This window comes from Bos indicus, chromosome 1, assembly GCF_029378745.1.
Source record: "Bos indicus isolate NIAB-ARS_2022 breed Sahiwal x Tharparkar chromosome 1, NIAB-ARS_B.indTharparkar_mat_pri_1.0, whole genome shotgun sequence".
In the NCBI taxonomy this organism is placed as follows: domain Eukaryota; kingdom Metazoa; phylum Chordata; class Mammalia; order Artiodactyla; family Bovidae; genus Bos; species Bos indicus.
The window spans coordinates 71,921,363-71,945,348 of record NC_091760.1 but is presented as its reverse complement, the minus strand read 5'-3'; the positions used below and the strand labels follow the sequence as shown (position 1 = coordinate 71,945,348).

Genomic DNA, 23,986 nt, shown 5'->3' with positions numbered 1-23,986 from the left:
TAGTTATTTAGGGACATTTTGTATTCTACAGGTGTGCATAAATATATACAAACTTCCTTTGATAAAGTTTCCAATTAGGACCCTTAGATTTGGCCCTCTGAAATATTGCTCCCCAAAATACTGACTATTGCAAAGACTGCTCACAAGTCGGCACATAATAATAAGCAGGCAAAGAAGAGTATTATTTTGGCTTTACTACATTAACTGAATCTGTTGTTCCTAGGAGAAAACAATTTAAGCCAAAATATAAGGTATAAATTAAGACCCATCCAGGCCAAATGTTTCAGGGGCTGTTAATAATTTAAGAATAATGTAAAATGTAGGCAACATACTTAATTTCTCCATAATCTCTTCATCTGTCATTTTGGCCTTCTTTTTCTGTTTGTCTGAAGTCTTGGCACCACCATCAACATTAGAATCACCAACTGGTGCAGGAATAGGATCAATTACAGATCGTGTATAAATCTGCAGAGAAACAGTTAATTACTAAGACTTGAAGAAAAATATTTTTAGGTATTCTTAACTGGCACACTATTCAGTTCTTTGATTTTTGACAAAAACTAAGTTGTTTCCAGTGTTCTAAAGAATGAGAGTAATACTTTCAGACTTGTTTTACTAAAGATTGGTAACTAAGAGGCAATGTAAAACATTTTTCTTAGGAACATCATATACATATGTTAAAAGTTTGTATAGCAAAACAGAAGATTTGTAAATGAAATTTAAGTGCAGTCAGATAAAAAATAATGTGCCAGAAATGAAGCAGAAAGAAATACAACTTTAAAAATCATATTTTTCTAAAAGAGAGAAATAAAGAGCAAAATAATGGAAATCCTGATGTTGCAATGTGAGTGTCAGTCACTCAGTCATGTCTGACTCTTTGCAACCCCATGTACTATAGCCCCCCAGGCTCTTCTGTCCATGGAGTTCTCCAGGCAAGAATACTGCAGTGGGTCGCCATTTCCTTCTCCAGGGGATATTCCCGATACAGGGATTGAACCCAGTGTCCTGCACTGTAGTCAGATTCTCTTCTATCTGAGCCACTAGGGAAGCCTAACTATTATTAATTCCCACAACAATTTTTACACAAATATAATTTCTATCATTTCATTTCAAAGAGTCAAGTCTAAATGTAAAGAAAATAGAGCCCTGTACCGATGAGGATACAATGGCAGTCAGTTTTATACCTGTTTACTGTGCCAACACCTCACCACAACCCTCTGTTAGTATAGGGAGTAGGACAGGACTCCTGCTGCCTCTGTCAAATGTTGTTATTGTTAAAATTCTCCCATATCTGTTAGAAATTTCACTCCTGGCAGCCTCTTGAATGATACTAATGTTTTAACAGAAATGTTAAATGGGAGATAAAATACATGCTTTGGATAAGAGGTAAGATCCAAGTTCAAGTTCTAGACTTAGTACTTTTCTACACTGAGATAAACAGAGAAAGGCAGAGAGACAGATGAGGTCTCTGGAAGAGATGGGGTAATGCAGAAAGAAAACACAATATGCATTTTAACTTTTAAAGACCCATTCAACTTTAATTTTCAAAAAAACTAGTTTTTTGATGAATGGTATTTAGGTAAAGATCTCCTAGTTAAATCCCCCATATTAAAATATTTTCAGCAGGAGGACTTTTTTAAAAATCGTGCATGGAACCAGAGATCAAATTGCCAACATCCGTTGGATCATAGAAAAAGCAAGAACGTTCCAGAAAAACATCTATTTCTGCTTTATTGACTATGCCAAAGCCTTTGACTGTGTGGATCACAATAAACTGTGGAAAATTCTGAAAGAGATGGGGATACCAGACCACCTGATCTGCCTCTTGAGAAATCTGTATGCAGGTCAGGAAGCAACCGTTAGAACTGGACATGGAACAACAGACTGGTTCCAAATAGGAAAAGGAGTACGTCAAGGCTGTATATTGTCACCCTGTTTATTTAACTTCTATGCAGAGTACATCATGAGAAACGCTGGACTGGAAGAAACACAAGCTGGAATCAAGATTGCCGGGAGAAATATCAGTAACCTCAGATATGCAGATGACACCATCCTTATGGCAGAAGGTGAAGAGGAATTCAAAAGCCTCTTGATGAAAGTGAAAGTGGAGAGTGAAAAAGTTGGCTTAAAGCTCAACATTCAGAAAACGAAGATCATGGCATCCGGTCCCACCACTTCATGGGAAATAGATGGGGAAACAGTGGAAACAGTGTCAGACTTTATTTTTCTGGGCTCCAAAATCACTACAGATGGTGACTGCAGCCATGAAATTAAAAGACGCTTACTCCTTGGAAGTAAAGTTATGACCAACCTAGATAGCATGTTCAAAAGCAGAGACATTACTTTGCCAACAAAGGTCTGTCTAGTCAAGGCTATGGTTTTTCCAGTGGTCATGTATGGATGTGAGAGTTGGACTGTGAAGAAGGCTGAGCGCCGAAGAATTGATGCTTTTGAACTGTGGTGTTGGAGAAGACTCTTGTGAGTCCCTTGGACTGCAAGGAGATCCAACCAGTCCATTCTGAAGGAGATCAGCCCTGGGATTTCTTTGGAAGGAATGATGCTTAAGCTGAAACTCCAGTACTTTGGCCACCTCATGCGAAGAGTTGACTCATTGGAAAAGACCTGGATGCTGGGAGGGATTGGGGGCAGGAGGAGAAGGGGACGACAGAGGATGAGATGGCTGGATGGCATCACTGACTCGATGAACATGAGTCTGAGTGAACTCTGGGAGTTGGTGATGGACAGGGAGGCCTGGTGTGCTGCGATTCATGGGGTCGCAAAGAGTCAGACACGACTGAGCGACTGATCTGATCTGATCTGATGCATGTATGCTCAGTCACGTCCAACTATTTGTGACCCTGTGGACTGTAGCCCACCAGGCTTCTCTGTCTGTGATATTTCCCAGGCAAGCATACTGGAGTGGGTTGCCATTTACTTCTCCAGGGAATCTTCCCGACCCAGAGATCATCTCCTGCATTGGCAGGTGGATTCTTTACCACTGAGGCCAACTGGGAAACCCTTTTAAAAACCACTGGAAATCAAATACAGACTGCTGTTTTTTAAAACTCATATGCACAGACACACAACCCAGTTCATTAATCAGAAACTCACTGATTTTGTATGATCTGGTCGTGGAGCAATAACAGGAGGAAGAGCCTCTTCATCATCGTCATCTTCCTCTGTTACTACTGCTGATGTTTCCGATCCCTTGGTATTCAGCTGCATTTATCATATAAGCAAAGTAAGAGAGACAAGTCAAACATAACAATAGATGAAAATACAACTATCTGTTTTTTGAACATACTTGAAAATATATTTACTAGCTCACTTCAAAGCAATAAAACCTTACTGGTTCTAATCTAATCATTTTTAAAGGTAATAAAAGTTTATGAAACAAATGTATACAGTAAATACCAAGTATTCTTAAGAGAGAATACTATATAGAGAATTTTATATCCTTTAAGCAAGCCCAAAAAGTAAACAATCACTTCATTTGTTAAGACCAAAAACAAAAATCCACTGGGCTTTGTATAAGTCAGAGTTTTTCAGTTATTTAAAACAGCCTGATTCACCAGAAAAAGTGTTGGCTAACAAAGCAAAAGAGCAAGGCATTATCCTTTATACAGAGTGTATTATTTGCAAGGTGGGTGCTAGATATGGATTTTACATGTTATTACATATAGTGTTCAAATAACTCCAGGAGATGGTTTCCTCCAAACTGAGGAACTGAAAATAAAACAGCTATTATTTGCAGGAGGTGTTTGTGCTTACATGGTAACTTAGATGAAGTCTCAGACAACTCGGAAGATTCTGACAGGCTTCTTATTCTTCAGTATATTTCCATAGTCTAGATTCGGTAAGACGGTGCCAGAGGAAAACGCTGGCAAGTTCTTTGTATTCATGGTTATACATGAAAACATTATCAAAAGTAACTAAATTGCTCTAACAATCATAAGTTTTAGTTACTATAAGCATCATTGGAGGAAATTCTATTTGCTTAACAAAGATTCCTCAACTAATCAAGTACCTATCTAAAAGTACATATCAAGTAGTTATTTCTGAAGGCTGTAATTTATTTTGGCAAGTAAAATAAAAACTAAGATTTGTTTTGGGTAACTTAAAAGAAGAACTATAAGAAATAACATATTAACTTACTGCTGGTGTTCCAGAAGGGAAGCCATCTTTCTCTGAATACAAAAGAGAAAATAATGCTAAGTGAACAATTCAAAAAATAAAATGACTTTTACACAATAAAGGAAGAATAGACAAAAGCAAAGTAAGTGACATGTTCTTACACTGGTATCATTTTGAGTTGAATTAAAACTTAAGAAAAATAATATCAGTTTTTAAATAAGAATTTACACAAGACCATAAACCTCAAATTTAATGGAACTCTGTAAATTTGCTAAAAGTCACTGAATTGCAAACATCAAGTGGGTGAATTTTAGAGCATAAAATTATACCTTAATAAAAAATTTTATTGGAAACTAAACAGAAGTTTATTCATAATGATATTTTTCTCCAGCAAACTGCCTATCAAGGAACTTAGAGAAACCAACAGTAATTGTATAAAGGAAAATTATTGACATAAATTTTGATCAATATGAAAGCAAATCCCTGAAGGCAAAACCACAGTTCATGAAGTCTAAATACCACAATATTCATTCTGGAGTTAGAACAGCAAATTTTGTATTATCCTTTAAAATGCCCAGATACACAAACACACAAACATACCATTTTCTGTTCAGACACTGATTTAAAAAAATTATTCATTTATACATTATTCATTTAACTGCATTTACTAATTGCAGTTGGGAATAAATGTGACCTTTTGCTAAGGATGTACTACTAGACTACGTAAAAAAGGTCTAAATACACCAAGTGGACCTTATTGGTTCTAAAAGGATATAACCAAATAAGTACAATCAATTAAAACTAAATGTATAATCTTAGCTCAATCATATTATTTCTTAAAACTACATGTATGACTTAAGAGGGGAAAGAAACATTAAATGATAACCCATGATGTAATTAGCAAAATCCACACTGAGGGAAAACAGGACAAATGATTCTTTAACAAATAAACTGTAAGGAAAAGACAGCATGAGTGCTAATGTAATGGCAGGAAGCCTACATAACAGAGATTCGAGACACAATAATTGATTGTAATGTATGGATTTTTTTTCTAGTCCTTATTTGAACAAATGAACTTAAAAAAAAAAAAAAATCCACTATTCTCCAGTTCCTACCTGATGATATTCCAAATCTGAGGAATAAATTCTTTGAGTTCCAAAGCTTATATTTATACATGTGATGGCTTTCAATTTTTGAGTGGAAAACATTTTTTATTTCAAAGTCTGTGCATTTATATACAGTAAAATAACCTGTCCCACTAGCAATAAATATATTTCTAGTTTGAACATGTCTGCAAATCAGCCTCTTTCCCATCTGTTGCTGGAACTCATTCAAAAGCAGGGAAGAGAAAAAACCAATAAACAAAAGGCCAAAATATCCACTTTTGGCAAAACTAAGAGATTAATATAATCTCCAGACTCCATATTGTACACAAGAGCTGCCCTCTATTGGTTTACAAAGGGCAGATCTATGCAGGGGAAAAAATAAAGACAACCACCATAGCTTAGCTCTTATTCTTCCAGAAGAATCTTTACTCTCCAATCCCAGTTAAGTGAGCCTGTTACCATGGTCTGATGTCTTACCAGGAGGAGTAAAGCTCAGATATTTCTGCTTCACTGTATTAGAGTCATAGAACTTCAAGACGTCCAGCACTGCCTGAGGATTCTTCTTTTGCTCTAGTTTGGTGATATTGGAGGTCTGCAGTAATCGAGCCCACTGTTCTGGCATGCCCTAATGAAAAGATATTCAGAAATTAGTTGTTTTGAATTGCTCTAGTAAGACCAATTTCCAGAGCAAAGTGACAAAATATATAAAACAAATCAACCTACACAATTGCAGGTTTGACTAAATTTTAAAAGGTCTAGTTTTCTAAATCTATATATGTTGCAAATTATAATCAAGAGCCTCAGCTCCCTAGGAAAAGGACACATCCAACCACAAACACTTCTGTACAAAGAGAAAAGCACTAAGAATTCAGTTTACATGTGGACAGAAAAGAATACCTGAAGGAAAAGCTTGAGCTCTGCTTTATAAATGCATTCCACCTAGGTAAACTTACAGTGAATTCTCCAGTAACAGCATCAAAGCCAACATGGATGGTATGCTCAAAATCAGACGGAGGAGAAATTTCTGGCCTTTCCTTCTCTTTCTTCTTACTTCCTAGAAGGCATTAAAAAAAAGCCTTTTAAAAGGTACTCGTAATCATGTTTATAGTCTTCCCCAAACAGATTAGGAACAAAATTATTCTAAAAAAGAGATTTTCCCTAAAAACACTGGCTGATAGGAAGCTGATAAATCAAGCATAGAAATCTCATGGCTGTAGGGTGGGTATTGTCAACCAGTGTCCTGATTAAAGAAACACAGACTGACCCAACAACAGGCCTAAATAAAAGTGCTCAGGACAGAAGAGACGGTCCCTTAGAGTATTGCTTCTCTCATTAATAAAGAAGTACACTTCACATACTGAACAATTTGGAAAACAGTCTATCGAGCCCTGTTTCTGTATTTACCTAGCAAGAGCAATTTACATTACTATGATTATGGATAACATACACCATGTGAACAGGCAGTTTACAAGGACCATGTCATTTTTTTGTGTGTAACTCTTCCTTTTTATTGATGTTAATAACTGTTACATTTTAAGATTTCCCAGTTTTTCTGTGGTTCTACCAATTATTTTTACATTTCTGCCACACACCTATCTCTGTAAATTCAAACACATCAGTTCCATATTTTTCCTCCACCTAACCACCTTGCTCTCAGATTCTCTTATTTACTCTGCAGCAATTTATGTCAAGACTTCTGGCAGAGATATTAGTCCCAGGTCATCCCTTCACTTTTATGCTGCGCTAGAACTGACTTTTTGTATTCTATGTTCTCTTCTTCTTGGTCTACACCCTTAGCTGATAGCTCTCAACTAATTGTATATGTATTTAGATCCAAAATACCACCCTCCTCTGAATTTCTTCTAATTCTCAGTGTTGCTATTTAGAAGGTCAATGCCACTTTCTCATTTTGAACTACTGTTGAAAATCAACTGATTATATATATACACAAGTCTATTTCTGGATGTTCAACTCTGTTGCAATAATCTCTTTATGTCAATCAGACTAGATTATTGTAGTTTTATAATAAGCATTGAAACTATTAATATATAGTATAAGCCTTTTCTTTTTTAAAAAATTGTTTGGCTCCATTCTAGGTCTTTTGCATTTCCATGTGAATTTTAGAATAAGTTTGATAATTTCTTTAAAAAGTCTGCTGGGATTTTGATTAAGACTGCAATGAATCTATAGATCATTCTAGGAAGAACTGATTTAATAACAATATTGTATCTTCTAATCCATGAAAGTAGTGACTCTCTCCATTTATTTAGGTTTTTTTTCATTCCTCTCAGCAATGTTTTATAGTTTTATCAATGTACAGATCTGTTACTGCTTTTGTCTGATTTCTGGCACAGTATTTCAAAAAGTCTGATGCTATTGCAAATGGTACAGTTCTTTAAATTTTTATTTTCAATTGTTCATTGATGGTACAGAAAAACATAATTCATTCTTAAATATTGATCTTGTATCCTGAAACCTTACTATGAAGCCTTACTTTTTGTTCTAATAGCATTTTTGTAGCTCATTACAGGATTAGCTAAAAAAATTCAATTATGCTGCTGATGAATAAAGACAGGTTTACTTCTTCCTTCCCACTCTGGATTCCCTTTAATTTCTTTTTCTTGCACTGGCTAGAACACTGCTGAATAAAAGTGGTGAAAGGTGAAATCAGGAAATTTTTCCTGATCTTAGGAAAAGCCATTAATTTTACCATCTAATTTGATGCCAGGCTAGGTTTGTCAAAAATGTTAAAGGCATTTCTTTCTATTTCAAATTGGCTGAATGCTTTGATCAGAAATGAATATTGGATTTTGTCAAATGTTTTATCAATTTTTATTGGTATTCTCAATAAATTAACTTTTTATTTCATTGATTTTTCTGCATTTTTTATTTCACTAATTTTACACACTGACTTTTATTATTTCTTAATAATCTACTTACTTAGGATCTCACCTGCTCTTCCTTTCTAGCTTATTAAAATGTCTTAACTGAAACCACTGATTTGAAATTTTCCTTTTCTAAAATGGATGTTTAATACTATGCTATGCTAAGTCACTTCAGTTGTCTCCAACTCTGTTCGACCCCATAGACAGCAGCCCACCAGGCTCCCCCATCCCTGGGATTCTTTAGGCAAGAACACTGGAGTGGGTTGCCATTTCCTTCTCCAATGCATGAAAGTGAAAAGTGAAAGCGGAGTCGCTCAGTCGTGTCCGACCCTCAGCGACCCCATGGACTGCAGCCTTCCAGGCTCCTCTGTCCATGGGATTTTCCAGGCAAGAGTGCTGGAGTGGGGTGCCATTGCCTTCTCCGGTTTAATACTATAAACGTCCTTAAGTACTGCTTTAGCAGTATCATACAGATACTGGTGTCTTAAACTTTCATTTTCATTCAGCTTAACATATTTTCTAAATATGTTAATTTCTAAATATGTTTAATTTCTTTGGAAGTGTTTTTATTTACTTTCCAAATATTTCCAGAGATCTTTTCTGTTGAGAACTAATTTCTAACTTAATTGCATGGTGGTCATAGGATTTACTGTGTGATTTGAATCTTCCTAAGTTTATTGAAACTTTAAAAATGGCCACAGAATGTGATATCCTGGCTAATGTTCCACACTCACTTAAAAAGAATGGAATGTTCTATAAACTGGTCAAGTTGGTTGATAGTTTCAGCAATTTTCTACTTGTTCTATCAATTATAGTGAGCAGTGTATTAGAATCTGCAACTGTAATGTATTTGTCTATTTCTTCTTGAAATTCTTTATTCACTTCATGTAATTTGAAACTCTGCTATTAAGTGCATAAATGTTTAGTTCTGTTAAACCATTTTGATGAATATATCCTATTATCATTATAAAATAACTTATTCCTCAGTCTTTAACTATTTAGAGAAATATTTCTTGGTCTCAAGTCTACTTCGTCTGACATTAACATAGCCAGTCCAGTTTTCTTTTCACTGTTAGCATACTTTAAGCAATTATTTTAACCTATTTTGTGACTTTATATTTTTAAAGTGGATTTCTTATAGGTTGCGTATATACTTAGGTCTGCTTTAGCAATCTGTTATTCTTTGCCTTTTAAACGAGGTGTCTAGATCAGTTACATTTAATATGACTGCTATAGCTGGGTTTAAACCCATCATCCTTTTGTTTTCTAATGGTCTCTATTCTGTTTTCACTTCCTTCTTCTTTTGAATTAACTATATATTTTTTATAATTACCTTTTGTCTGTTTTGTTTTTTTAAGCTATAATTTTCTATATACCATAAAGTTTTCCTACTTAAGTTATACAATTTACTGGGTTTTAGTAGATTTACAGAATTGTGCAATCATCACCACAACATAGCTTTGGAACATCTTCATCATCCCCAAGAAATACCTGTACACGTTAGTCATCACTTCCAGTTGCTCCCTTCGCCTCTGTCCCAGTTCTGAACAGCCACTAATCTACTCCTTACCTCCGAAGATTTGCCTATTCTGGCTGTTTCTTATACAATATGTGGTCTTTTGCAAATGACTCTTTTCACTTTACCTTTTGAGGTTCATTCATGTGAAAGCATGTATCAGTGCTTCATTTCTTAAAAATTCAATTATCATTTAAAAAAATTTAGATAAGAAAAAACATTTACCATTTCCAATGATTTTCATTTCTTTATGCAGATGCACATTTCCATCTGGCATCGTTTTCCTTCTGCCTGAAGGATTAGGTTTAACATTTCTTACAGTGTAGGTATGCTAACTTCTTTCAACTTTTATACATTTAAAAGTTTTCTTTCCCCTTCTGTTTTAGAAGGTATTTCCACAGGATACACAATTCTAAGCTGTCAATTTTTTTTTTCTTTCAGTACTTTATAGATGTTGCTCCTTATCTTCTGGCTGCATTGTTGCTTACATAAAGTCTATTGTAGTTTTTTCCTCTATGTGTCTTTTCTTTCTGACAGTTTTTGTTGTTGTTGTTGTTTATAACAACAAGCATTTTTTAAAAACTCCTACTTTTCTAGAGCAGTTTCAGTTTCACAGACAATTGAGCCTAAGGTCTGGACATTTTTAAGATTTTCTACCACTGATTTTAAACAATGATCATGTGCCTCTATGTAGTTTTCATCATTTTTCCTGTGTTCGTTCAGAATTCACTGAACTTCTTCAATCTGTGGGTTTATAGTTTCCATTAAATTTGGGGGATACGGAATCCGCCATTTTTTAAAGTTTTTTTAAAAATAACTTTTCCTGGAGGATAGCTGGTCTACAATGCTGTGTCAGTTTCAGGTGTACACCAAAGTGCATCTCCACTCCTTTTTTAGATTCTTTTTCCATACAGGTCATTGCAGGGTGCTTAGTAGAGTTCCCTGTACTATACAATAGATCTTTAAGTTCTTGCTTTGTTGTTTTTTAACGTCTCCCCTTTCCCTCCTTTGGAGACTTCAGTTATTAGTCTGCCTGAAACTGTCCCATGGATATTTACTTTTGTTTCAGTCTTTTTTCTCTAAATTTTACTTTGGATGGTTTCTGTTGCTATGGTTTTCAAATACACTAATCTTATTCTGTGATACTTAGTCTATTGTTAGTTTTGTCCAGTATATTTTCCAAGTCTAAAATTTTGATTTGTTCTTTTTTCTCTCTCCCTTTGCTTCTTAATATGCTGAATCTTTCATTTGGGTTCTTCAACATATGGATATAATTATTTAACACTTTAATGTCCACGTCTACTAATTCTATCATCTGTGTCATTTTAGGATTGATTTCAATTGATGGATTGTACTAATTATGGGTTTTTGCATGCCTGAAAAATGTCAACGAGGTACCAAACACTGACTTTTTTCCTTGATAGGTGTAGGTATTTTTGTATTCCTATAAATAAATATTTGTGCACTTTGTTCTGGGACATAGATAGGTGATTCTTAGCTATCTACACATATAGGAGAGAGTTTAGAAACACTTGATCCTTTTAGGTATGAATCAGTGAGCTGATTATTATAGTTAGATCAGGGCATTTTGGTCTAATCTTGTAAGTGTTATCTTTTCTCTCCTATTTTCCATCTTTGAACTTTTAACCGGGAAATTTTTCTTGACTATCTTCTAATCCTTTGACTATTGCTCTTTTGTTTACGCTGGTAATCCTAACTGCTGATATTCTAAGAATTACTTCTCATTGTTCTCTGACCATTTTTTATCTGAGAACACTTTTCCCATTTTGCGGACGCACTTTTTCTCTTTGAAGATCATATCGTTTGTGTGTGTATAGGCTGGGTTCTTTCCCTGGCTGTTTCTTCTACATTCCTGTTTTATCCCCTGTTGTTTTGAACTCTTATATTAAGGGTTTTTTATAGCTTTAAAAACTGTCCTCTTCTAAGCAAAACACAGGAGCAGAAGGAACGTCCTGAGGCCTAAGGAAAAGGAGATAAAGATACGGGCGCATCATGACTCATTAGATGTCAGAGAGAACTGGGTTAAGATAGCTACTGATCCTTTGCACAAAAAGTATTTAAAAAGTTAACTTGGAGATAAGTAAGCGTTTTCATTAAAGATGTGTGCGGAGTATCCAAATTATTTTCCCCAGGACATTCTGTTTATCCAGAGAAAAATCTTTCAGTCTCTGTCTGAGGGCTTTGACTCAAAGTACAAGTGCTCTAAAAGCAGGGCAGAAGAAGAGTTCAGTATGTCACCTTTCTTGAATCTGCTTTTTTCATTCTATACCTCTTTCTGACTCCTCTGACAATAAGGAGCCTCTCAGATTTAATTCTCCTCAAATAAATGTATATATCATTTTGTTTTCTGTTCTTCCAAAGGATGGAGTTCATGACTGTGGAATAAAGAAGGGGCCCTGAGGGCCTTCAAAACATCCTATATGTTGGTTGGTCAAAATGTTCCTTTGGTTTTTTTTAAGTAAAAATAAAAGACACGTTTTTCACTTCCACCAAGAACTTTATTGAACAGTGTATTCAAAAAATTCACCATTTAGTTCTACTACTTTCTGCTATTTTTCTGGTAACTTCATCATTTCATCTTCCCAAAACTTTTTATCTTTTTCAGCAAAGAACTGATCCAGGTACCTTTATAATATTCCAGGGAATTGAAAATCTTTTCAATTAAGAGAATTTTGCAAAGACTGAAAGAAATGGGACATCGGAAGGTGCAATGAGTGGTGAACACAGACGATGAAACAGAACTTCCCAGCCAAGCTTCAACAGTTTTTGTATGCTCATCAAAGAAACATGGGATTTTGTCACCCAGATGGAAGATTATGCATTTTCTGTTGACTAACTCTGGACACTTTTCATCGAGTGCTTCTTTCAGTTGGTCTAATTGGGAGCAATATTTGTTGGATTTAGTAATTTGGTTTTCCAGAAGGAGCTCATAATAGAGGACTCCCTTCTAATCCCACCATATACACAATATCACCTTCTTTGAATGAAGACCAACCTCTGGTGTGGCTGGTGGTAGTTCATTTTGTTTGTCCCACAATCTTCCATTTCACACTCTCGTACAATATCCACTTTCACAACTTGTTTTAAAAATGAAATGCTTTTATTATGTTTAAGTAGAGAATTGCATGCAGAAATACGGTCAAGAAGGTTCGTTTCACTTAACTTACACAGAACCCAAACATCAAAGCAAGTAACATAGCCAAGCTGGTGCAAATGATTTTCAACACTTGATTTGGATATTTTGAATATGTTGGCTATCTCCCACAAGATGCAATGTTGACTGTTCTCAATTAATATCTCAATTTGATCACTAAAAACTTCAACTGGTCTATAGGACTACGGATGATTGTCCAGGGAAAAAATCTCCAGGATGAAGCTTCGCAAACCACTTTTGACATGTTTGATGAGTCATAGCACCTTCTCCATATACTATACAAATCTAATTTTTGCATTTCAGTTGCATTTTTACCTTTCTTTATATAATAAAGCATAATATGCCAGAAATGTTGCTTTTTTCTTTCCATTTTCAATATTAAAATGGCTACATAAAAATTCACCAATTTTGATAAGGTTTTTAAAAAATTTTTTAAATAATTTACTTATTTATTTTTTAATAATTTACTTATTTACTGAACTGGGTCTTTGTTGCTGTGTGCAGGCTTCTCGCTGTGCTGGCTTCTCTTGTGGGGGAGCACAGGCTCTAGGTGTGCAGACTTCAGCAGTTGTGGCTCGCAGGCTCTAGAGCACTGGCTCAGTAGTTGTGGCACACGGGCTTAGTTGCCGAGGCATGTGAGATCTTCCTGAACCAGGGATGGAATCTGTGTTCCCTGCATTGGCAGGGAAACTCTTAACCACTGGACTACCAGCTAAGCCCTTGAAAAGTTTTTTTAAATGCATGCTGATATGACAGCTGTCACAATACAATCCAACAAAACTGTTACAAATGAAGTTAGAGGTCACTAAGCACCAGTAAAGCCACTGTACAGAAAAAAACCAAACTAACCCCATAGATATCAGCCAACCCAATAGATAATCAACTTATTCTCCATTTTCACCCTATGTATTACACAAACCCCCACTCCCCTACACACACCACTGTGTACCTCTAAATCCTGAGCTTCTGAGATTTTTACAAAGGGAACTGGTTCACTTCTTATAAACATTCCCTTCTACAAATGTTTAGGATTAATGTCTTCCTCTGTTCTGCTTAGTTAGTGCTTCTCCACTTTACTCTTCCAAATATGTATTAAATCTCTTGTATACTACCATCTCCTCTCTCATTCTCTTTGCCCTTGTGATAGAAAAAATAATTCTTTTTTTTACTCTCATTTTAGTCATGTCTGGGGAGGGACAGTAAATAGGTGCATGTGGTCAATCTGCCATGTTTTACCAGAAGATTCTCCTAATAGGCTATGGTAGGAGGACAGGGCATATTGGCTGTGCAAAGGACCAGAGGGAAATGCAACTGTTAAGTCTAATATAAATTATACTACCTTTACTGAAACGCACAGTTATATTGCTCATTTCTACTAGGCAGTGGATAATCTCAGGTCATGCTCTCTACTTTTTGATTTATGTCCTTCGACTTCTAACCTGGCATCCTGCATATAGGAGGAAATTATTTTTTAATCAACTATAAACTAAGAGTTGACTTTTAAAATTATTATTATTTATTTTGGCTGCGCTGGGTCTCTGCTGCAGCACACAGACTTATTTATGGTATGAGGGATCTTAGTTCTCTGACCAGGGATTGAACCCAGCCTCCTGTATCAGGAGTGTGGAGTCTTATCTACTGGACCACCAAGGAAGTCCCAACAGTTGACTTTTTATATGGCTGTGAATTGTGGACAGAAAAACACACAATTTTTTTGCACTTTATAAAAATATTTGTTTCTTCTTTTTAAAAAATCTGCTCAGCATTCCACTTCTGATGTGTATGTAGTTGAGAAAAATGCTATTTTCTCATATGATCATGATTACAGATGACTGGTCGAAGGTAGGCATTTATTCAAGCCACATCAGCCCTAGTATCCCACACACTTCCAGCCAATTATATTGGTTCAGGGGTGAATTCCTAAACTGAGTCAGACTTAGTACCTTTAAAGTATTTTTCAACTTGGGAATGCTGAAAAATTTAGAGATAATTAATATAAAGTTTCTTATATATTAATATTAGGAGTACAGACTAATGAATTTCAGGAAAGGAGTGAAAATGATTAAGCAGAACTTAAAAGCACAATACCTTAAACATCTGTTTAATTGGTTTTAATATAACACATACACACAAACACTCCCTGTATGTTAGTAGTTCTAATAGGAGAAAAAAAGAATATTAAAAAGTTATCTAAAAGAAAAAGATACTGAAGCATGTTTCAAATCAAACAATATGCTGGAAGGTTATTTCTATGTAAACAGAATCACTGTTTTATAACTCTGGAATCCAAGATCTACAGGACCAACAACAAGAAAACCCACAATCATCTATCTGCAGGACATCCACCCAGCAACTGGGTCACTTGATGGGAAGTAATGGACCAGGGAAAGAAACTTCTTTTAATGAAAGTGCACATCTTACTGGAGTGTACTGGAGAAAAAAAGATTCTTGGAGCTATTTTTCAACTTCATGAGACAGTAAAACAAGCAGGCAGGCAGCATCCTTCAGCTAAGAGGTGGGAACCCCAAGTGATGTACTGCACAGAAGATCCTAAGTATGCTACTACCACATCCTAAGAGGCAACACCTTATAGGCTACATTTGGGCTAGAGTCTAAAACTAAAAAATCCTCCATTTCTTTAAAAGGAAGACTTTTCTATTTAACAGAATCAGTGATTACCCCTTTGTTCTTTTGATCCAGAACAACTTCAAATTGGTGACCTAACTTGTACCATCAAGTAGAAGAGTATTCTCTACGCAATAGGCAGAGGCGTATGGACTACTATTACTAATCTCAGAATTACATCTTTAGACCAGAAAGAATATTTACAGTTCTAAGCCTCTCATCTTCAAAATCAACTAGAGATGAAAGTGCATATAGGTTGAATAATTAGACATGAAAATTGCTTTAGTTTATAAACACACATACCACTCAACACTAGCTAAATGAATAGAGTTTTTAAAGATAAGCAAAGACGATGGCTCGTTGCCATTTTCATTATCAAAACTACTCGACTTGTTAAGCCTATTTCTCACCTGGACTACTGCAAAATCCTCCTAACTAGTCTCCAACTTCAGTGTTAGACCTCCAACAAAATCTATTTTCTAGACACTACTAGTCTTGCCTATGTAAGACAGAAATGTGACCAGGTCTTTCTCCTGTTTAAACTTCTGTAATGGTTCCCCAGGAAACAGGGTAAAATGTGAGCTCTGTAGCATGGATTACAAGGCCCTTTATGACCTGCTCCCTGCTTACCTCTTTAGCCTCTTCTGCTATCTGAGTTTCCAGCATACACCATGCTATTATTTTCTCTTCTTCTCTGCTTTCAAATCACATTTGACTGTATTCAGCTCCACAAATGTGCTGGGCCACTGAAACGCTTTTCTAAGCATAGGACACAGTTTTTAATTACCCAAATTCTCCTATTTTCACTTACTCATCCTTTAGTCATCAGCTGTAACATCACTTCTTTAGGAAGCCTTTCCAGAAATGACATTTTATTCTATCCTGATTATCACTTTCCAGTTTGTAATTGTATGTTGTAGTTTTTTATGAGTACCATCATGGCAGGGGTACCATCATGGCAGGGACACCATCTGCCTTGCTTATCAAGGAGTCTCTGATAACTCACAAAGTGAGTTATGAAAATTAGCAGGGATATGAAAAAAAGATTTCTTCAGTCAAGTTGTTATACAAAATGTATAATTTCTAATTTTCTTAATTTTTGCAGTGACATTGATTAAAACCAATAATGAATAACTGAAGATACCTTAAAGTCTTTTTTAAATAAAAATATTAGCTGTCTGTTTAGTAAGGACAACAATAAGGGATGTAAGTTTGAGTAAAATAAAATTAATATCTCTAGATCAGGCTTTATATTAGAGCTGGCAAAGATCTTAAGGTCACTGTAATTTTTAAAAATAAAAACAGTTTTTTCCCTTGTATCCTTCTGTTTCAATATGATAGACCAAGCATATATTGTAGCTCTCCCCTCCTACACCATGTTCATCATGGAACAAAATCTGCAAGGAATGCCCAAAGATGAAAAGCAATTAGCATAAAACTAGAGAGAGGCTGCAGGCAGGAGAATACAACTGCAGATAGATTTCTGTATTCACACAAGCATGAAAGTGCATACACATCCACATTTCTAACCCTCATTCCAATCCCTCAAGGCCCTGCCAGAGGTGTTAGCTTCCTGGGAGGCTGAGTTGGAAAGGGAGAAGAGCCCCAAGAGTAGGAGGAATCAAAGCGCACCCTACCCTTCCAACATTTCCTCTTTTTTTCTCTCAGTCTAACTGAAAATTACACACTCCTAAATATCTCCCTGTAAATGGGCTACACCAGCGACTCTAGATGTTCTACTCTCAACTACAAAGTTGAAAGCAACTCTCACCAACTTGCTTTATAAATTCAAGGCAATTCTAATCCAAGCATCAACAGGTTTTGTTTTTATTTTTTAAAGTACATGATAAGCAAAGTGTAAAATTTATACAGAAGAGTCAAAAGATCCTGAAGAACCACCTGGTACCAGATTTGCTCTATAAGGTATTAAGAACTATAAACTGTAATGATTATATAGTATTAGTGTAGGTACAGACAAATGAGTCAATTCAATAAACAGAAGAAAACACAGAAACAGATACTGGCATGGAAAGCTGACAGATAATGGCTAATACTACAGGTCAGTGCGGAAAGGATAAAAATTTCAATAAATGATCTGGGACACTGGGTTAAAAAAAAAAAGTGAAAACAGATCTCCCTTTACAGGGACAGAAAAATCAAATCCAGATAGTTAAAAGTTTAACTTGTAAAACTTTTTTTAAAAACCTATTAAAATATCACCTCTAGTATGGCAAAAATTTCTTAAAACACAAAGTTAAAAAATGAATTGATCGATTTAACTACACCAAAATTAATAATCTATATTCATAAGATACCACTGAAAGGGTGAAAAGGCAGTTTGCAACCTGGAAAACTATATTTAATAACACACAGTTGATGAAAGGTTAGTATATAGACTATAATGAATGTTTAAGAGAAACAACAGAAATCTGGACTAAAAGGTACGTCATAGAAAACACAAATGAGTAGTAAATTAACATAGGAAAGACAATTTCCCAAATCATCAGGGAAATCCAGATTAAAACCACAATGAGATACCACTGCACACCTCCCAAATTGGCAAAAATCAAATCCCATAATACAAGAATCTGCAAAGATGTTCAACAATGGAACATATGTGTTCTGTGAGAAAGAACATTTAAAAAAAAAAACCAAAACTTTAGAAAGTAATTTGTTAAACATAATTAAGTCAAACACAGGAACACATACCCTTTAACCCAGCAATTTTACTGCAAAATCTTTAAATCTTTGGCCAGGACCCACACCAATCAATACATTTTACATCCTGACTCAATGAACACACAACTGAAAAGTTTTGTGCAACTTTTGCAATAACTCCATTTATACTCCATTTCACTTAGTGTCATTCACTATATATATTTCATAACCCACTACTGCAGTGGTTTTTAACATTAGATGCACATCAGAATTATCTGAGGTATTAAAAAAGTTAAAAGCAAAACCAAAACTGATGTCCAGGTGAGCTCGTGAAGACTGCTTCAACTGGTTTTTGATGAAATGCTCTGTTGCATTTATGTAAATGCATGTTCAGTTTGCTCACAAGCCCTACCACGCTACCATTTACCCAAAATGCTGGACTGTCCACACTTTCTCTTTCATTCTGTACTCTTCTTTTCCCCTTTCCAAGGCTGTCCCCAAGTACCTTCTAACCTATTGTGAGCATTCTACCCCAATTTTGTATTCTGCTCTCCACAGGCAAGTAATTTCCACCCTTTGAGCAATTTCTTCTGGTACTAACCTCCATACATTTTTTTTCTAACCTCTTTAATTATAAATACTGTGTTTCCAGTGCCATTTTTAGATTTTTCTTACTGACGTACTACCATGGAAGATTTAGTGCTCTCCAATACATCCACTCTTTCTGCCTATTCTCATGCTTTCTTTTTGGTTCACTTCCCAATTTCCCCCTTTAACTTGCACTTCACTCAGTCTAAGTATGTACATATTTTATTCTCAAACATGCCAAATCCACATGCTACCACTTCTGCTAAATTAATTTTAAAAGCATACCTCCAAGAGTCTTTTCAGTTACAAACACCCATGAAATCTTAAAAATAAGAGGAAATTTAGAGATATACATTAAAATGAAGTTTTCCAACTGTTCAACAATTATATCCTGCCTGCGCATCTAAATTCTCTAAGACTTGATTCCATATTAACTATATCATCTCATTCCAATTTTCACTGCTTATGTATTTTCAACTCAAATTAAATGTATTTATTATTATACACAAAGCACTGTTTTACCTCTCCATGTAAACTTACACATACAAATGGAAAAATATACTTATATCCACTTTATTAGCTGTCAGTGTCATACTGCCATGCTTAGTACAATAAAGTAATCTCTAACCTTGATTCTACAATCCATTACCAGTTCATAATCCCTGCATGCATGCTAAGTCGCTTCAGTCATATCTAACTCTCTGTGACCCCATGGACTGCAGCCTCCCAAGCTCCTCTGTCCATGGGATTCTCCAGGCAAGAATACTAGAGTAGGTTGCTGTGCCCTCGTCCAGGGTATCTTCATGACCCATGTCTCTTATGTCTCCTGCATTGGCAGGTGGGTTCTTTACCACCTGGAAGGCTACCCTTTACCACCTACCGTCACCTGAGAATCCCCCCTCTCCAAATTCTAAAATCCATAAAGCTCTGAAAACCAAAAGTTATTTCCTTAGTTTGACACCAAAACAAAAATAGTGAATTCAACTTATGTAGACAATTTACACCCTTTATCCCATTTTGCGTGACTAGACCAGTGGTTCTCAACTGGAGGCCCTTTGCCCCACTGGGGAATCTAGCAATGTCTGGAGAAATTTTCAGTTTTTACTACTGGGTAGGAGGTGCTACTTCTAACATCTAACACATAAAAGCTAGGAATAGTGCTTAACATTCTACAGTGCGCCAGGCACACCCCTGCAACAAAGCATTATTTTGTTCCCAAATGTCAACCTTACTGAGGAAGAGAAACATTGGACTAAACTCTTGTTTATGGAAGATTTATTAGTATGTTGATTACTGAGTGGTGCCCAGAAGAATCTGAGGGTGTTATAGAATACATGATAAAGACATTATCAGTACTACTCAAAAGTCAGAAAAACTCCTAATTCCAAACCAAAGCTACCTCCTGAGATTGGAGACAGGAGACTGTAGACTCTATACTTCCATTCTTCTATTAAGTCTTTCTCAAATATCATGATTTGCATTAAAGCTGGGAAGCCATGAACTATGGTCCAAGTCTTAGAAAACAAAGGAGAGAACAGAAATTCACTGGACCTAACAAAGAGTCGGACACGACTGAGCGACTGAACTGAACTGAACTGAACAAGCAGGATGAGCAACAACTTTCGTTTTATTCTTTTCTATTACAGTTTAAAATAAACTAGCCTCTCTTTCTTTTTTTGAGTGCACAGCGTGGCTTGCAGAATCTCAGTTCCCCAGCCAGGTGAACTTGGCCTTCAGCAGTGAAAGTGCATAGTCCTAACCACTGGACCTCCAGGGAAGTCCCAAACTAGCCTTCCTAATAGTGCCCATTTACTACCATCAATTGTATGTTTATCATTTGCACCATAAAAGATATCAGCTGATTATATTTAATTAAAAAAACATCAAAACCAAAACACAGTAACTGAGACTCTTGAAACCACAGTAGCTACTTACCTTTCTCTGTGCTTGAAAATATAGAGATGATTTTATTCCTGGGCTTTTTTTCCTCTGGAACGGAAGGCAAAGGTTTCAAACTGTGATTGGCTGATAAAGGGTCTTTGCCTCCAGTGCTAAAAATAGTACTGCTCATTCGCACTGGGGGCGCCGGAGGCTTGTCTTCCAGTTCTCCGTTATCAGACATGATTCGGAATTATGATATGGCCTGAAACAGACAGGCAAAAAATACAGTTAACAGCAAGGTAAAAAATAGTATGGACAAACACAAGACAGTAAGAATCCCCTCCTCAATTTTAAATTAAAAAAAGTTATCCATTTAAAGTTATAAAACAAGGATGAAATTGGCTGCAATCAGGCAATCTCCCCTAACAAAGTTGGTAAACGGGGAGCTAAGAGATCTTTGAAAAGTCATATCCTGTTAAAAAGAGGACTAAGATAATTTTTGGAAAGCATGATGACACTGACATATCAGAGAATATCAACTGGATAGTAAGTTAAGTATTCCAATGAACAGACAGATAACATGGAGTCTTAAAAAAAAATTCCAAGAAGACTATGTCCTGACCAGGCAATAATAGGATATATGTCTCTGACAGGTTCACTTCCAGAGCAGACAGAACGCTTGCTATTAATTAATAAATACCAACAAATAGCCTCCAAATCTGATTCATGTTCACTAGCCTTGTGATTACAATTTAACCCCCATACAAACTTTGGTAAAGTACCAGAACATGCCACTGGAACAGTATGTGGTTTCTCTGAAAATTTGAACATCTAACTACATACGTTAGGCCTCTGCAAGTCAGGAAACACTGATAAAAGTAAATCCAGAGTTTGGCCAAACCCCAAGGTTCTGTCAGCCTATGATGCCCTGTCCAGGCCGTCCAGCTACTCTCCTTATCCACATGGCTAATAAAGTGGAAATGTCAACTTTGTTCACATATACTTATACACATCTATTTTACGTCTTTTAAGAAAAGTAGATTACACACATTTAAAATCCGCAGTAAAAGAGAAGAGATGCCTAACTTATGAGTTCTGATACCAAACTGTACCACTAGGAAATAACACAATATCCTCCTAAATAAGACTTTGATTGGCAGTTAGATACTAATTTGAAAATAACACAACTTGATACATGTAAGCCAACAAAACTTTGTATGTGCACAATGAAAAGAATGCAACTGGTTTTAGATAAAATTAAAAATAATTTAAAAAAATTTTAGTCTAAAATGCTAGTATGTGAAGAAAAGTAGATACCATTAGAGAAGAACTGAGGGATGAAGAATTATACCTAATTCCACTCCAAATTTTATAGCTTTTGTTTTCCTTGACAGGAGTAGGTCAAAGCACTACTGTATAATTTATATGTCACATAACAGTTATTTTTCAGCCTACAAAAGAGAAAGAAGGTAAAGGGGAAAATAAACATTTATGGAGGTAACCAGGTGGAGAAAAGAGAAAGACTGTCTGAAGTGAAATTCAACTCCTGGTGATCAAAGAAATGAGGGTGATCGCTATCTAAGAAGGCAGTGTAGATAACATACAGTCAGATGATTCTTCCAAACCAAACGAGTCACATCCTGTGGATTACTTGATGAATTGATAAACCAAGACAGATGTTCAGCTTTGATGTGACCAAACATTAAGACAAAACAGATTAATCCTTTTTTTTGCCTTTTTATACAAAAAAGGCAGAGTATTGAAGAATTGATGTTTTCGAACTATGGTGCTGGAAAAGACTCTTAAGAATCCCTTGGACAGCAAGGAGATCAAACTAGCCAATCTTTTTTTTTCCTTTTTAATTAATTTATTTATTAATTGGAGGCTAATTACAATATTGTATTGGCTTTTGCCATACATTGACATGAATCAGCCATAGGCACACATGTGTTCCCCATCCAGAACCCCCCTCCCAGCTCCCCATCCCATGCCCCAGGGTCATCCCAGTGCACCATCCCTGAGCACCCTGTCTCATGCATCAAACCTCGACCAGCGATCCACTTCACATATGATAATATACACATTTCAATGCTACCCTCTCAAATCACCCCACCCTCGCCTTCTCCCACAGAGTCCAAAAGACTGTTCTTAACATCCGTGTCTCTTTTGCTGTCTCGCATATAGGGGCATCATTATCACCTTTCTAAATTCCATATATATGCATTAGTATACTGTATTGGTCAAACCAGCCAATCTTAAAGGAAATCAACCCCAAATATTCATTGGAAGGACTGATGCTGAAGCTGAAGTTCTAATACTTTGGCCACCAGATGCAAACAGGTGACTCATTGGGAAAGACCCTGAATGTTGGGAAAGATTGAGGACAGGAAAAGGGGACTATAGAGGATGAGATGGCTGGATGGCATCACCAACTCAATGCACATGAACTTGGGCAAACTCCGGGAGATGGTGAGGGACAGGGAAGCCTGGTGTGCTGTGGTCCATGGGGTCATGAAAAATCGGACATAACTTGGCGACTGAACAACAAGCTTGCTTTTATCTTAATCACTAGTTACAATATGGAAACTACACACTGAGATTTTGATTACACTGTGAATTGCTCCTACTTACAAAAGTTAAATTTAAAACCCAGGATAATATAACAAAACTCCAAAATCCAGTTGCATGCATTTATAGAAGAAAATGCACCAAAACATTAACAGTGGCCATCTGTGATTAAGAAGTAGTTTTCAAACTTGATTATAATCATCATAGCTGTGGTTAAAAAATATATTTTTTATATTTATAAAAAATATAAAACTGAGCACAATAATTACTAACTGTAAACTGACTACAACTTCTATCCTTAAGACTGGCTCATAAATGGAACATGACTGAAAACTGACAGTGTGCCTTCCGCTGCGTGCTCTCTGGGAGTATGGTTATGAGCCTAAGTGTGGAATCAGACTGCTTTGGTTGGAATCCTAGTTCTACCGTTTACTTAAGTGTGTGACCTTAGGTCTAAGCTGTGCTTCAGAGTTTCTTGGAGAAATGGCTGGTTCTAGACCTAGACAGGGAAAACATTATACAAGATGAGTCTACTGTATCTTATACTGTCAAAAGATAATGAAGTATTTATAAAGGATGAGGGCATATGTCAAAAGGGCATAAGAAAGAGTTCCCAGAATACTAGAATACTGGAATGTTTGGTGTAATAAAACCAATCAACTAATATCAGATTATAATCCAAAGTATAAAATCAATATACATCATTCATATAGACACAAAAACCTGAATACATAAATAAAATGGGGGAGGGGCAAATCTTCCTTACAAAAGAATTCCAGGTAACACATATAGAGATACATTCCCTTCTAGGAGTTAGAACTTAACCTCCTGCTCCACCTGAGTGTAGGCT

The 23,986-nt window shown here is 36.0% G+C and overlaps 1 protein-coding gene across 1 annotated transcript in view; it reads right to left on the bottom strand.

Moving 5' to 3' along the window:
* Positions 1–23,986, bottom strand: part of PAK2 (p21 (RAC1) activated kinase 2) — an 88,742-nt gene that overhangs the window by 23,541 nt on the left and 41,215 nt on the right. Inside the window, exons 2-7 of the mRNA XM_070789330.1 lie at positions 20,623–20,830; positions 6,194–6,294; positions 5,718–5,865; positions 4,156–4,187; positions 3,112–3,219; positions 333–465 (exon numbers count right to left, since the gene is read on the bottom strand). Coding sequence (XP_070645431.1) covers positions 333–465; positions 3,112–3,219; positions 4,156–4,187; positions 5,718–5,865; positions 6,194–6,294; positions 20,623–20,809 — 709 coding nt within the window. The 5' untranslated portion in view covers positions 20,810–20,830. The remainder of the gene's footprint in view (positions 1–332; positions 466–3,111; positions 3,220–4,155; positions 4,188–5,717; positions 5,866–6,193; positions 6,295–20,622; positions 20,831–23,986) is intronic.